Source organism: Pseudophryne corroboree, chromosome 9 (genome assembly GCF_028390025.1).
Source record: "Pseudophryne corroboree isolate aPseCor3 chromosome 9, aPseCor3.hap2, whole genome shotgun sequence".
Lineage (NCBI taxonomy): Eukaryota > Metazoa > Chordata > Amphibia > Anura > Myobatrachidae > Pseudophryne > Pseudophryne corroboree.
In genome coordinates, this window is record NC_086452.1 from 185927251 (window position 1) to 185944068 (window position 16818).

At 43.7% G+C, this 16818-nt stretch overlaps 1 protein-coding gene across 2 annotated transcripts in view; it reads right to left on the bottom strand.

Moving 5' to 3' along the window:
• LOC134957828 (flavin-containing monooxygenase 5-like) overlaps window positions 1-16818 on the bottom strand; it is a 147527-nt gene that overhangs the window by 35737 nt on the left and 94972 nt on the right. For both annotated transcript variants that reach the window (XM_063940027.1, XM_063940028.1), the window contains exon 5: window positions 10408-10550. In XM_063940027.1, the coding sequence (XP_063796097.1) occupies window positions 10408-10550 (143 nt within the window). The remainder of the gene's footprint in view (window positions 1-10407; window positions 10551-16818) is intronic.

Sequence of the window (16818 nt, forward strand, 5' to 3'; positions counted from 1 at the left end):
GCGACTACTGGGGACAGAGGTCTTTCCTGTGAGAACGTAATCAGAGGATCATAAGACAGGATTTTCCTATCTGTGGGACTGAATTGATCTATATTTGGTCTCTAAGTATTTATTGCTTATTGTTAGATGTGAAACAACATTGAGCGCTATATACCTGTGGATTTTTTCCGATATTGCATTTGTTTATAAGGGTTGAGTGGCTCTTTCATCCCCAGGTGGCTGCACAGGTGTGTTTACGCCTTGGGTAATTGATTATTTTCTTTTTAGGTTTGTAACACTGTTGCCTATAATATAATCATTTCATTCCTACAAGCCAGCTGAGATCGTCGGTTGCTGAGAAATAAAATTATATTTATTACAAGTAAAGGTAGTTGTGATAGTGCTGATCCAATTGATATTGATATTGTCAATAACAAGTGCTCATTAAGGGTCTCTGTGAATCCTGTTATTGAGGAGTAAAGTAAAACTGATCTTCACGGTGAGTGGTGTGAATTAACTACAGTCAAGGGAAGGTTCTACACAAGTACCCTGTGATATACATCCAGTCTTTACTGTGCATTGTTATATCTATATACCTACATAGCTTTACTTAGTATTGCTAGTCCAGTGCAGTTTTATTGTTGTTTGTAATAATTTCTGCATTGTACATGTGACTGTGTGTGTGCCTATAGCTGTTGTGTGATCTCTAATCCGTGTACAGGGCCGGCCTGAGCTTTTGGTAAGTGAGTTTAGACTTTGGCGCCCCTTGATGGGATCAAATTTTAAAAAGGGGTGTGGTCTCACAAGAAATGGGTGTGGCCACACAATAGTACCCTCAAGGGTACAAGGAGTTAGGGTGGGGGGGGGAGGGGAATGCAGATGCAACTAGGTCAGTGATGGGGAACCTTTGGCACTCCAACTGTTGTTGAACTATACATCCCAGCATGCCCTGCGACAGTTTTAGCATGGCCAAATAGCAAAACTGTAGCAGGGCATGCTGGGATGTGTAGTTGAACAACAGCTGGAGTGCCAAAGGTTCCCCATCACTGGCCTAGGTGTTCACATTACGCCACACAGTCTGAGCCGAAATTCACATTACTGCAAACAGTTTGAGCTGAAATTCACATTATTCCACACAGTATGAGCTGAAAATCACATTTTGCCACACGGTATGAGCCACCTTCCCATTACGCCACACAGTACGCGTCAAAATTCACATCACGCCACACGGTATGAGCCAAAATTCACATTACACCAAACAGTATGAGCTTAAATTCACATTACTCCACACAGTATGAGCCGAAATTCACATTACTGCAAACAGTATGAGCCGAAATTCACATTACCCCACGCAGTATGAGCTGAAATTCACATTACACAACACAGTATGGGCGAAAATTCACATTATGCCACACAGTATGAGCCGAAAATCACATTACCCCACACAGTATGAGCCGGAATTCACATTACACCTGTTATACACACCAGTGCCTGCAGGAAAGTACTGGTGTCAGAACTGTTATGCACTCCAGTGTCTGCAGGAATGTACTGGTGTTTGAACGGTTATGCAAAACAAATAGACTCACAGACAAACTGGGGAATATGACATAACGTACACAGAAGGTGATAGGGTAACAAAATACACACAAAGTGAACAGAGAAGCCCAGAGGCTAAGGAACTGGGTATCTCCCTTGTATTAGAACTGCTAGGATGGAAAAAGCAAGATGTTGTGTTTTAATACGTAGAGAACCCGAAATGCTGTTGCTAAGGGCAACAGCAAAACCCTAAAGGGTTACCAACGGGTGTGGCAGTAAACTCCTTGGTCAGAGATGGAATGATAGACACAAGGAGAGTCTCCACAATCCTAATTCTCACTTGCCGTGCACAGGTTTTAGCTTACTGCCACTAAACTGACCCCTGACACCTAGCACAGTGAGACAGGATTAGACAGGCAAGTCTTAGAATACAGCCGCAAACTTGCTAAGTTCACAGAGTAGTAACAGAACTCCAGCAAGCTAAACGACTGACTCTAGGTCTGGATTGGCAGAGTGTAATACCAAATCCCCAGGCCTATTTGCAGTAAGCAACAAACAAATACAAAGCTACACAGTACTGGCTAACTTTCAGAAACTGACTAACCAACAAAGATTCAGCAGCATCTGCTTACTCTGAAAAGAGGCCTTATAAAGCAGGTGCTGTCCACGCCCCACTCAGACCTCACAGACTGTGAGCACAAAAACCAGCACCGGATCCCCTGCCGTGCACAGAGCCTATAACCACTGCACAGCAAAAGACCCGAACCGGAGTATCAGCTGCGATCAGGTTACTCCACTAGCACTTGTCTCCCTTTTGCCATGACGACGTGGCAGCACAGGGCAGGAGACCCTAACAGTACCCCCCCTCTGACGAGGGGTCAAAGAACCCCTACCACCGGGTTTATCGGGGAACTGCGAGAAGAAAGAGCGTATCAGTCTGGGGGCATGAAGATCACAACTGCGCACCCACGATCGCTCCTCCGGGCCATACCACTTCCAGTGCACCAAAAATGACAGCCGACCCCGAACCACCTTGGAGTCAAGAATCCTTTCAACAACAAACTCCCTCTGGCCACGTATCAGAAGAGGGGAAGGTCTTCCACTGGAAGAAGGATTACTAATCGCCCGTTTTAAAAGGGAACAATGAAATGTTTTATTGATACCCAAAGAACGGGGCAGATCTAACTGAAATGCCACCGGATTGATAACCCTGGTGATCTTATAAGGGCCGATGAACCGGGGGCCTAACTTATGAGATGGCTGTCTCAACTTCAAATTCTTGGTAGACAACCAGACGAAGTCTCCTAATTTGAAGCTGCAGGGTCTTTTCCGCTTATCAAAAACCCTTTTGGTCACTAATGACACAGACACAAGGGCTTTCTTCACTTTCCGCCAAATACCTCTAAGGACCGAAACCACAGAGGAACCACCAGGTGTGGAGTCCAGGGGGTCAAAAGAATTGGCCTTAGGATAATGCCCATACACACAAAGGAAGGGAGAGATCCCTGTAGCAGAGTGAGCCGCGTTGTTATAGGCAAACTCCGCCATGGACAGATGAGCAACCCAGTCAGTCTGACACTTGGAGACATAACACCTGAGGAACTGCTCCAAGGACTGGTTCACCCTTTCAGTCTGCCCATTAGACTGCGGATGGTAGCCTGACGACAAGCTGACAGAAATCTGGAGATCGGAACAAAATGCCCTCCAGAATTTGGCCACAAACTGGGATCCGCGGTCAGAGACCACATCAAGTGGCAACCCGTGGAGACGCACAACATGCAGCATAAATAATTCAGACAGGCGTCTGGCTGATGGCAGCCCAACCAGTGGAACGAAGTGCGCCATCTTCGAAAACCTGTCAACGACAACCCAGATGGCTGTCATCCCCGAGGATTTGGGCAAGTCCACCACAAAATCCATTGAAATGTGGGTCCATGGCTTAGATGGAATAGAGAGTGGATGTAATGGGCCAACAGGAACCCCTCTAGGAGTCTTATTTCGGGCACAGATGTCACATGCCCGAACCCACTGATCCACATCCTTAGCCACCGAGGGCCACCACACCGCCCTAGATAGCAACTCCCGAGTTCTGGCAATACCCGGGTGACCTGCCGACTTCTTGGCATGGAATTCCAGGAACACTCGCTGTCTTAACCTAGGAGGCACAAACAAAAGACCTACCGGAAGGTCTGGAGGAGCCTGCTCCTGTGCTCTAAGGACTAATGATAAGAGGTCCTGGGTAATGCCCACTTTAATACATGATGGGGAAACAATGGGCAACGGCTCCTCGGTGGTCTCCTGGATTGGAGCAAAACTCCGCGAGAGCGCATCAGCCTTGATGTTTTTTGACCCGGGGCGATATGTTATCAAAAAATTAAAGCGAGCAAAAAACAAAGCCCATCGTGCCTGCCTGGCATTGAGACGCTTCGCTGACTCTAAATATGCCAGATTCTTATGGTCAGTGAGAATTGAGACCACAAACTTAGCCCCCTCAAGCCAGTGTCTCCACTCCTCGAGTGCATCCTTAATAGCCAACAATTCCCGGTTACCCACGTCATAATTCATCTCGGCAGGCGAAAATTTACGGGAAAAGTAAGCACAGGGATGAAGGCGATTATCAGACACTCCCATCTGAGAAAGCACTGCCCCAATACCCATCTCAGAGGCATCCACCTCCACCACAAAAGGACGCTCTGGATCTGGGTGTCGCAGCACCTTGGCCGAAACAAATGCCCTTTTGAGACGGGCAAAAGCCGCTTTAGCCTCACAAGACCAGTGAGCAACATCCGCCCCTTTCTTAGTGAGTGCCACCAAGGGCGCCACTATAGACGAAAATCCAGCGATAAATCGTCTATAAAAATTCGCAAAGCCCAGGAAACGCTGAAGCGCCTTCAAACTAGTGGGCTGCACCCAATCCAGGACTGCCTGTACCTTGGAACCCTCCATTTGGAAACCTTCTGGGGAGATTATATATCCCAGAAATGCGATTTGCTGAACTTCAAATTCGCACTTCTCCAGCTTCGCCCCAAGCCGGTGGTCTCTGAGTTTCTGGAGGACTAAGCGTACATGCTTCCGATGTTCCTCCAGGGAATGGGAGAAGATTAGGATGTCATCTAAGTATACAACTAAGAATCTATCCAAATATTCCCTGAGCACATCATTCATGAAATCCTGGAAGACTGCCGGGGCATTACAGAGCCCAAAAGGCATCACCAAATATTCATAATGCCCTGAGTGGGTATTAAAGGCAGTCTTCCATTCATCCCCCTCTCTTATTCGGATTAGATTGTACGCACCGCGTAGGTCAATCTTAGAAAAAATGGTGGCAGAACGAAGCTGGTCAAACAAGACCGAAATGAGAGGCAGTGGGTATGAGTTTTTAATCGTGATACGGTTCAATTCCCTGAAGTCGATGCAGGGTCGCAACGAACCGTCCTTTTTACCCACGAAGAAGAACCCCGACCCAACTGGAGACTGTGAAGGTCTGATAAATCCCTTAGCCAAGTTCTCCTGAATGTACTCTGCCATAGCCTGAGTCTCAGGACGTGACAGGGAGTACAACCTGCTCTTGGGAAGCTTTGCATTTGGCAACAAATCAATGGCACAGTCATAGGGGCGATGGGGAGGTAGTACCTCTGCAACTTTTTTGGAGAATACGTCCGCAAAATCTGCATAACACCCTGGCAATCCTGGCAAACTTAGCTGCGAGAGCCTGACTGGAAGGCTCAAGCAACTCCTGAAACAATCAGTACCCCAACTAAGAATCTCCCCAGAGACCCAGTCAAATTGAGGATTGTGGGCCCTTAACCAGGGTAACCCCAACACCAATGGGGCAAAAGTACAGACAGTCACATAAAAGGACAATTTTTCAGAGTGTGTGGCTCCAATAAACAAAGAAATCTGACTAGTGCAAGAGGTAATTTTACCTTGGGATAATGGTTCCCCGTTTAACCCACAAATCTCAATTTCCGATGCCAAGGGTACTAAGGGAACAGAGTGTTTCAGGGCGAATTGGCGGTCCATAAAAACCCCGTCGGCCCCACTGTCCACAAGGCCTCAGTCTTGACAGTTTGACCGAGGATCTTCAAGGTCACCGGAATGATAAAAGTCTTCTTGGGAAATTCTGACTTCTGGCCTGACAGGATATTTCCCATCACCCTCAGGCCCTGAAGTTTTCCGGCTTTTCTGGGCATGATACTACCACATGACCTTTATTCCCACAGTACAAACACAACCCCTGCTGTCTCCTCCGCGTCTTCTCACGCGAGGAGAGGCGGGTAGCCCCAATCTGCATAGGCTCCTCAGAAAATTCCTCAGAGTCTGAGGTTCCCTTGGGAAGGAAGGAAATCTCAGTCTCCCTTTCAAGCCTACGCTCTCTCAGCCGTCTATCCACCCGGATGGATAACTGCATGAGCTGATCCAAGCTATCAGGCAAGGGATATTGTACCAGTTGGTCCTTTATCTGGTTAGAAAGACCTCTTCGGTACTGGTGTCTCAGGGCTGGGTCATTCCACTGGGTATCATGGGCCAACCTCCGAAACTCCGTACAGTAAACCTCAACTGGCCTTCGCCCTTGCTTAAGGATCGAAATCTGAGCCTCGGCTGAGGCCGTCTTGTCAGGGTCATCATACAACATGCCCAGTGCCGTAAAAAAAGCATCAACACTTTTAAGCGACGGACAGTCAGGCTGCAACCCATATGCCCAGACCTGTGGGTCTCCTTGTAGCAAGGAAATCACTATGCCCACCCGCTGAATCTCCGACCCAGAAGACTGAGGCCTAAGCCGGAAGTATAGCTTGCAGCTCTCCTTGAAACAAAAGAACTGCGAGCGATCTCCAGAAAAACGATCCGGGAGATTTACTTTCGGCTCCTTAACCCCTGCAGGTGCTGCTGCTGCGGGAGCTCCGCCAACGGCCTGGGAGGTGTGCATTTTAATGGACAAATCATTAAATTGTCGAGTCAGGACCTGCACCTGATCGACCACCTGTTGCAACGTATTTTGAGGGGTATGCTCCATATTCCCACAAAATTTCAACAGGAGTATTGGGCTGCTGAATATGTTATACACACCAGTGCCTGCAGGAAAGTACTGGTGTCAGAACTGTTATGCACTCCAGTGTCTGCAGGAATGTACTGGTGTTTGAACTGTTATGCAAAACAAATAGACTCACAGACAAACTGGGGAATATGACATAACGTACACAGAAGGTGATAGGGTAACAAAATACACACAAAGTGAACAGAGAAGCCCAGAGGCTAAGGAACTGGGTATCTCCCTTGTATTAGAACTGCTAGGATGGAAAAAGCAAGATGTTGTGTTTTAATACGTAGAGAACCCGAAATGCTGTTGCTAAGGGCAACAGCAAAACCCTAAAGGGTTACCAACGGGTGTGGCAGTAAACTCCTTGGTCAGAGATGGAATGATAGACACAAGGAGAGTCTCCACAATCCTAATTCTCACTTGCCGTGCACAGGTTTTAGCTTACTGCCACTAAACTGACCCCTGACACCTAGCACAGTGAGACAGGATTAGACAGGCAAGTCTTAGAATACAGCCGCAAACTTGCTAAGTTCACAGAGTAGTAACAGAACTCCAGCAAGCTAAACGACTGACTCTAGGTCTGGATTGGCAGAGTGTAATACCAAATCCCCAGGCCTATTTGCAGTAAGCAACAAACAAATACAAAGCTACACAGTACTGGCTAACTTTCAGAAACTGACTAACCAACAAAGATTCAGCAGCATCTGCTTACTCTGAAAAGAGGCCTTATAAAGCAGGTGCTGTCCACGCCCCACTCAGACCTCACAGACTGTGAGCACAAAAACCAGCACCGGATCCCCTGCCGTGCACAGAGCCTATAACCACTGCACAGCAAAAGACCCGAACCGGAGTATCAGCTGCGATCAGGTTACTCCACTAGCACTTGTCTCCCTTTTGCCATGACGACGTGGCAGCACAGGGCAGGAGACCCTAACAACACCACACGGTATGAGCCGAAATTCACATTACTCCACACAGTATGAGCCGAAAATCACATTACCCCACACAGTATGAGCCGGAATTCACATTACACCACACGGTATGAGCCGAAAATTCACATTACTCCACACAGTATGAGCCGAAAATCACATTACGTCACATGGTATGAGACAAATTTCACATTATTCCACACTGTGGGGGTAATTCCAAGTTGATCGCAGCAGGAAATTTTTTAGCAGTTGGGCAAAACCATGTGCACTGCAGGGGAGGCAGATATAACATGTGCAGAGAGAGTTAGATTTGGGTGTGGTGTGTTCAATCTGCAATCTAATTTGCAGTGTAAAAATAAATCAGCCAGTATTTACCCTGCATAGAAATAAAATAACCCACCCAAATCTAACTCTTTCTGCACATTATATCTGCCTCCCCTGCAGTGCACATGGTTTTGCCCAACTGCTAACAAAATTCCTGCTGCGATCAACTTGGAATTACCCCCGGTATGCGGGGCCCTGACGGTCTGGGACTGACACAATAGGCAGCCCTCCACCCCTGGCCGCCACTGTCCGGCCTCAGTCCCAGGGGCAAATGCAGGATTTTTAGGAAGGGGTTTCCAGATGTGAGATATAGAGATATATATTTAGAGAGGGAAAGGCATGGAGAGGGGGCACAAAAAGAGAGGTATGAACAGCGAGAGGGGCATTAGGACAGAGGGGGGCATGGGAAGAGAGAGGGGCATGGACAGAATGAGAGGCATGGAGAGTGGGGGGCATGAAGGGTGAGGGGGCATGGGGAGAGAGGGGGGTATGGGGAGGAGAGAGAGAGAGGGGGGCATGGGATGGAGGGAGTGGGAGAGCAGTTTACCTGGAAGTTGAGAGGAGACTTCGCGGACCCTCCAGTCAGGCGCTTTGGTGGGAAGTGTAGTGTCTCCAGCGGGGTCACTACAGCTGCCGAGGAAGAGACGTGGGAGGAGGGAGGGAAATCAGAGATGCAGGAGCCCCTCCTCCTGCATCTGAAACTCCGTATCTGTAAATCCGCGCTGCCAGTAGCTGCCACTCTCTACTCTTGTGCGTACCCCGCGTAATGGGCAGTGCAGCCCTGCTAGCACACCCAGCTTTTCTGTTTCAGGCAGAATATCTGTTTATGCAACTGTGGCAGAATGGTATTTTATTTACTCTTTATAGTCATGTATCTGTTTATGCAAATGATGCAGAATGATATTTTATTTACTCATTATGGTAATGTTATACCATGTAACATGACTATAATGAGTAAATAAAATACCATTCTGCCTCATTTGCATAAACAGATATTGTGCCTGTTACAGAAAAGCTGGGTTTGCACCCGGAGAATGCCCCAGTAATTGTCCTTCTGTAATGGGCACTGGGCAGGAGGGGTGCTAGGAGCTGCCTCTGTGTCACCCTAGCAGGGGCCTTTCCGGACAGATACCCGCTGGTGCGGTTCCGTAAGAACAACAACTTGATGAGCGGGTGAGTGCAGAACCACAGCCCGGACTTGTCAATGCTGGTTACCCGCACCCGATGATCCAGCAGCTGCAGGTCCATGACTGGGAGACCCCGAAATCCAGGAGCGAGAGGCCGGGCATGGGATGCGTGAGTGCAGTGGCAAATGCAGGATTTTCATGGGGGAGGTTCCATATGTGTGTGTGTAAAAAAAAAAAAATATATATATATATATATATATATATATATACATATATATATATATATGTATATACATATATATATATACACATATACAACAAGCGGGTCCGACTCTCCCATTAGTGCAAACAACAGCGCTGGGTGCCTCCACGGGAACACAATACAAAACACAGGAGGTGCGGCACTCCAAGTGGCGGGGACAAACTAGCAGTACAGTCCAATGTGAAGACAACGTTTCAATGCAGTTTAATCATGCCAATTACCCTCAATCTACACAGTTCACAGAAAATGACAATATAGGAAACTATTTACTATGCCACTGAAGTACAGTACATGTATGTTCCATTGTGTATTGATGCATATCACAGCAATATACAATGTTCACATAACCTCAAATTGTACATTTTTGGCTTGTACAGTACTGTTTTTTGATGGTCTGTACCAGCTAAAAGGGTTCTTGTACCATGGTTCAGTGTCTAACATTACAATGGAAGCCTATGAGAGCGCCGCTTACCCATGACCACACCGCGTTTCTGATTTTGTACTGGTTTTCAGCTGGACAATGTTGGAGGGTATGAGTCATATGCTGGAATTTATCATTTCAAAGCTCCTTGTGAAGTACTGACAAGAATCCTGCGACAAAGAGATGGTTTACCACCTCAGTGGCAGCCTAGCATTGCCAGTGAGGAGTCCAGGTAATGTACACATGTGTGGCCTGCACTGTGCATACACAGCAAGTCATGACACCGGATACTCTGCAAAGCATTGCAGGTCTCCCATTAAAGTGTATAGGGTAACACCATCTCAAAATAACACTGCCAGTGATCATGCCATCACAGTCTAATATTACCAATGAGAAACATATAAAGTGATGCCATCTGAATAGATCAAACATTGCAGCCACCACAGCAGGCTATGGGCATGAAGCAACCACCGGGGGGTTGGAAGACAGCAAAAAAATGCTTTTTTCCTCTATTTATATAGGAGAAAGAAGGAAATATTTATAGTGACATCACAAATATTAGGGGCACTTAAGCATCTACAGAGCTGGCTCCTATGACTTGGCTACTATATGTGTCCCACAGGAGGTCTTTGCGTCAAATCCATAAACACCACTGATGATATTATGGACTGTGGTCATATCCAATCACAGAGGATGTGTCTTGCTTATGTTAGCTTTAAAAGTGCAGCATTACACACTACAGGGAGAGCAGCACCTGCAGTAGTCATATTACTTCCTCTAATACGCACCTGTTTGGCCACAGCGCTAATCTCCACCACCAGGTCCACTGCTGTGTTTCCAATACCAACCACTATTACTCTTTTGTTCCTGAAAGGTTCTGCTGATTTGTAGTCACGACTGTGGAAATATGTACCTTTGAACTTGTCAATGCCTGTGAACACCGACAGATGACAGTGAGAAAACAGCAGGAATACAAAATTATTTTTCTCAGCATTGTTATTTTTAATCTCCTCTATAAAAGAGATTTTCAACATGTAGGATTCAGACCCCAAAATTTGTTTCTGGGGTACACTGATTGTCAGAACCTAAGCTTCTTTGATTTCCAGAATAGTGTCACACTGACCCTTGAGGGCATATTTACTTAAGGCAATTTCAATGGATTTAATATAGATTTGCAGCTGGGTAATGGCTTACAAACCGATGGGCATAGATGGTGGTTTTCAATACACAGTCAAAACCAATGGTCATAAATATTGGCAAATATTGCTGGTGAAGCCCACTGGTTTTAAGACTTAAATGTAGCCCTTCGGGAGAAAGACTGGTGGGGTGGGGACAACATGGGGAGGTGGAGGAAGATACATGTCAGCAGTTGGCGCTGGTGGCCACCATTCTTCAACACTGCATGCCCCACCAACCACAACTTCCTCACCCACAACCCCTTCCCCAAGTCAGACAGAGAGGGAAATAGGGGGCAAGGGATTACAGTTGAGACAGGAGGGTGTGGTGACATATGTTACTGAGAGGGAAACAAACAATTTACTTGAAAGAGAAATGTGTGGGTGGTCATACTACCTAGCGACCCAGTAAATGACAGGTCGAATATTCTTTCTTACAAGAGAAACAGTAAAGGAATTAGAAAATATGGAATTATCAGTCAAAACACCTTTTAAACTAAATAAAAACAATTTCCAGCCCATATGAAAGGGAATTTCATAGACACTTTTAGCAAATTAGTGCAGGAGGATTTGAGAGATATAAAACCTACAAAAAACAAACATAATTTATCATTTAAAGAAAGAGCAGCACTGAAAGATTTAAGGATGAATTCAGAAATGAACATTAAACCTGCCGACAAAGGCAGCGGGGTGATAGTTATGGATAAGGACTGGTACATAAAAGAAGTAGAAGAACACGTAGGAGATAAAAAAAAATACATATCATAAATTAAGATCAGACTCTAAGAGAAGAATTGTTACAAATTTATAGCACCTTATTGAAAAATATGAAGAATTGGGAGTTTTGGAGGATAGAGTTGTAAAATTCTTTTTGAATCCCAACCCAGCCACACCAGCACTTTACTTATTGCCTAAAGTGCACAAAAATGCTACCCACACCCTAAGGAGACCCATAGTCTCTGGTATTGATTCGGCAACAGCTAATTTATCCGAATACATTTACTCTTTTTTACAACTTTTAGTTCTAAGAAATGCTTCACACCTTAAAGATACTAAAGACCTCCTCAACTTCCTTACCACGGTCCAGTGGGAGGAAGGCATGATAATGGTCCCAGCTGAGGTAAAATTCCTTTATTCTATAATTGATCATGAAGCAGGTATACATGCCATAACCACCTCTTTAAGGAATAGCACATTGGAGGAACATGTTCAAAATTTTATTATAGAAGGCATACATTTTATTCTTAATTATAATTATTTTATTTTGAATGAGAATTTTTATGTTCAAAAGGTATGTACGGCAATGGGCACCAGGTTCGCTCCTAGTTACGCAAATATTTTTATGGGCCAATGGAAATTGGATTTTGAATGGAACAATAACCCATATGGAGCGAACCTGGTGTCCTGGAAGCGATACTTTGACGATGTTCTTTTTATATGGAGAGGCGATAGAGAAAGCTTGGATCTTTTCTGCTCCTTTTCAAATGCAAATGTTTTAAACATAGAATTTACTTTTAATATAGATGAACAAAAGGTAGATTTTTTGGATATCACTTTGTAGAAAATGGTAAATTATGCACCAAAACTTTTACAAAACAAACAGATTCAAGGTCATATATAGAGTTTAATAGCTGTCACCACATAAACTGGCTCAACTCAATTCCACATGGTCAATTGAAATGTTTGAAAAGAAACTGTAGAGAAGAAACAGTATATCAACAAATCTAAAATGTAGATTTGAGAAGAGTGAACATAAAACCGAAAAAATTGTACTGGCCATGCAAGAAATAAATGAAGTAGATAGTAAGGACTTATTAACCATAAAACCACCCAAACTAACTAGCAAAGAAAGATTTGAGTGGGCTTTTATTACTTGTTTTAACTCCCAACATAGGATTCTGGAAAGATCAATTAAGAAAAATTTTAACATATTGAAAAAAGATCGTGTTAGGTAAAATAATCCCAGAACGTTCAGTTTTCAGGATTGCCACTAAGGGATTCCATCGATGTGGAACAAGTACAGGTTGCCATGAAATAAAAAGCGATGGGTCAAAAAAATTAGAAATGGTGCTAATTAATGGTAAAACTCTGACAGGGATTTTATTACATGCAATATAAATATTGTAATTTATTGTATTGAATGCACGTGTCACCTTTTTTATATAGGCCGTACTTCCCGACCTTTAAAAATACGGATAGGGGAGCATTGTAGAAATATCAGAAAGGGCCTAGAGACTCATGCTTTGTCCAATCATTTAAAAAAATATCACAACTACTCTACATAAGAGATTATAAAGTTTGCAGGGATCAAACTTGTGAGATGTAGTCACAGTCAGAAAGATATTGCTTTGTTGCTGGCTAAATCTGAGATGCAGTGTATTTATGATTTTAACACTTTGCATCCACATGGTATTAACAATGACTTTGAGCTTAAATGGTTTTATAGAGGTTTTTTATAGAGAATAGCATGAAATTGTATTTGTTTTTAATATATACAGTACATTCTGCATTGTAGATACTGCCTGGATTATAGATCTTAATTCTCAGAGGATAACTTGAAGTGGTATCTGTGTTGGATTTCTGTCCCTTGTTTTCTAACATAGAAATTTGTTTTGTTTTATTTTTTATTTGTAGATACTGTCCGGATTGTAGATTTTAGTATTTTTTAATATCTATAGACATATACTGTAATTGGACTTTTATATTGATTTGGGAACTTTGTTTATTACTATAACACACAGATTGTCATGACAACATGTAAAGAAATGACATCATGGACATCTATTAACAACAACAGTGGAAAACAGTAGCGGTGCCCGGAAATGACGTAACGGGAGGTAGTTGATGACACACTCCCGGGAGTGACGTCTTCTTTTAGTATGGACCGCTGCAATGAACAGCGGGAGTACATTGACGATGCACCACCGGAAATGACATATCGCTGTGAGCGGCCGGATGTACCCGCCGGAGGTGACGTAACCAATGTGAATGGCTAGATGTGCCTGCTGGTAGGACTTCCGAAAATAGCCCAATTTCCGGACTACAGAGCCTGACTAGGGGGCGGAGCTTGTAAATTACAGCATTGTTTAGGAGTTTTTGATTGGTGAAGGGAGGGTTTTTAAGCTGACCCAGAGATAGGAAGTTATTACATTGCCTTGAAAAAGACCCAAAGCATAGGGTCAAAATGTGTTGGCTGACTAGAGAAAAGACCCTAATTTCCTGTCAGGATCTGGACTATTGAACGTGCACCAGAGGGATATCCCAGATTGCCTACCTGGGTTGGACTCTAGGCGATTATAAAAACTTGGTTGAGAACTGTTTTGCTACTAGTTCTCAGCCCTTCTTGTAATTGTTCTAATATCTCAATCTTGAGCAGGACAGGTGCTGCTATTGTATTACCTGTTTTATTGTTGTATGATTAAATTGTTTTTACTGCACGATTTTATTCTGCTTTTTTCTATGTGCTGTTAAACAGGATTTGAGTATTGCGCTATTTGAAGAAGAACCTCATATATTGAAGGGATTTATACATAATTTACCTCTTTTTTTTTTTTTACATATGTTGTTTTGAAGTGTGGCGCCCAGTGAAGCATATATCTTATACTATTGTTTTGGAATACTCTAAGGTTGTTTGGGGGAGACACCTTTAATTTGATATTTGCATCATAACGCTGCCCAGTCTGCGCAGTTATATATACGTCACCAAAGCTTTTTCTGGATTTTCAACAATATTTAACCACTTGCCTGGTGTGGATGCATCATTTACAATCAGGCTGAACTGATGTAACCAGTCAGAAACGCTCATGGGTCAGCTGCTGGAAGATAATCTTCTAGCAGCCGCCAATCTCAGAGGTACCTCCCAGTCCCTCTGCATTGCTATATTCTCCCCCACTGTCTGCTGATCAGACAGCCTGCAGCCTGGCAGCATCCCCCACCTGGCAGTTGTAGAGATTAGCAGCTGCCAGGTAAATGTAAAGCCGAGATTCTTGATTTTCGGTCGTCGAAACACTCACACCTCCGATACTGTGTATCGAATAAGAAAAACACTTGTTTTAAAAAAATAAAAAATAAATATATATATATATAGTCAGGAAGAAAGACTGCGGCACTCAGGGTCTTGTTTTAGTATAGAGATGTATTAAAAATACATTACAAAGACCATCAACGTTTCGGGGTGTCTAGCCCCTTTGTCAAGAATGGTCTTTGTAATGTATTTTTAATACATCTCTATACTAAAACAAGACCCTGAGTGCCGCAGTCTTTCTTCCTGACTATCCACAATTGTTGCTGGGGGCACCGGGGCGCTATATTCAGAGGAGGAGTGCCGGGCCATACATGATCTATATATATATATATATATAAATTATTTATGACTCAGTGTGTTCTTTTGATTATGGCAATTTCATATCGATTAAGAATATTGTAAAGAACTGTCGGTTAGGGATGGTAAATAGTTTAAAAGTGTTTAAAGATCAAGTTCATACACAGTATATCTGCTATTTTTATGGTATACTGTGTTTCAAAACAAACAAAGGATTTGTTTTTAAAAAATCTGGTTGGATACATTTTAAATAGATATTCTTGACCTAATTCAATCATAAAAAGCTAACAATTTCTGAACAGTTTTTGAAAAAAAATATTTTAACAAATATTAGCAAGTTAAGTGGTTAATAACAAAGAAAGGGTGGAAAACAAACACTTTTACAATAGGTTAACCTGGAACAGCATTCGAAGTAGGACAAAGGAACAAGGAACATCAGTTTTGTTATAGTTTTTTGGTCTGTCCAGAGTAAAAATTCTACTACAGTATCTACCTACATAATAGAAGCTGATAGACATTCTTGCTGTTTATAGCATTAGGACACTGGTGTATCTATAATGGGTGCAGGTTCTGCAGTGCACATGGGCCCGTGTTGAGGGTGGCCCACACTGTATCCCGGCACCCATAATTATACTTATCTCTCCATGCGTTGGCTGCAGAAATCACAACAGAAATCATTGGGAAAATATAGTAAGGCGTTCATTTTCCTTGTGATTTGCGCATGTGCAATAGAGATGTCTCCGGTATTATCAGAGCCGGCCCTAGGCATAGGCAAACTAGGCAATTGCCTAGGGCATCTGGTATGCTTAGGGGCACAAGCAGCTTCTGCTGATTCAAATGATATGCGGCATGCCTATATTCTGTGTGTAGCATTTCGTATGCAGATACAGCCACAGTCGCACACAGTATATAGGCATGCCGCATATCATTTTAATCAGCAGAAGCTGCTTGTGCATCCTAGCCACATAGCAATGCAAATAAGATGCATTTTCATAAAAAAACAGGCACCTGACATTAGCAGAGCTGCCAGTTGACTTACGCCAGGAACTATATGTGTCATTATGTGTATAAGGTCATTAATAATGTGTAACATATGTGGAAGGACCACTTTGTGTGTCATTGTGTGTACAAGGGCACTAATAATGTGCGGCATATGTGTAAGGGACATTATGTGTATCATTATGTGTATAAGGAAATAATAGAAAGGGCACTACTTTGTGGCGTAATGTATAGAAAGGGCACTACTGTGTGGTCTAATGTGAATAAAGAGCAATATGGTGTGGTGTAATGTGAATAAGGAGCAATTCAGTATGATGTTATGTGAATGAGGGGCACTACTGTGAGGAGTAACGTATATAAGGTAAAGTGGTACTACTGTGTGATGTAATGTGAATAAGGGACACTATCGCATGATAAATTGTGAATAAAGTTGCACTACTGTGAGGCATAATTTGAATTGGGGGTACTATTGTGTGGCCATGCCCCTTGCCAGCAAAAACACATACCTTTTTGGGCTGTGCGCCGAATGTGCTCACTGTTCCTATTTAAATTACAGGGGGGTAGGAAAAAAAAAAGGACTGCTATGGGTGGGGGGTGATTGTGCTGGGAAAGGGGTGCAGGGTCAGAGGCGGAACTAGCGGTGGTGCTAGGGGGCACCAGCCAAAATCTTGCCTAGGGCATCATATTGGTTAGGGTCGGCTCTG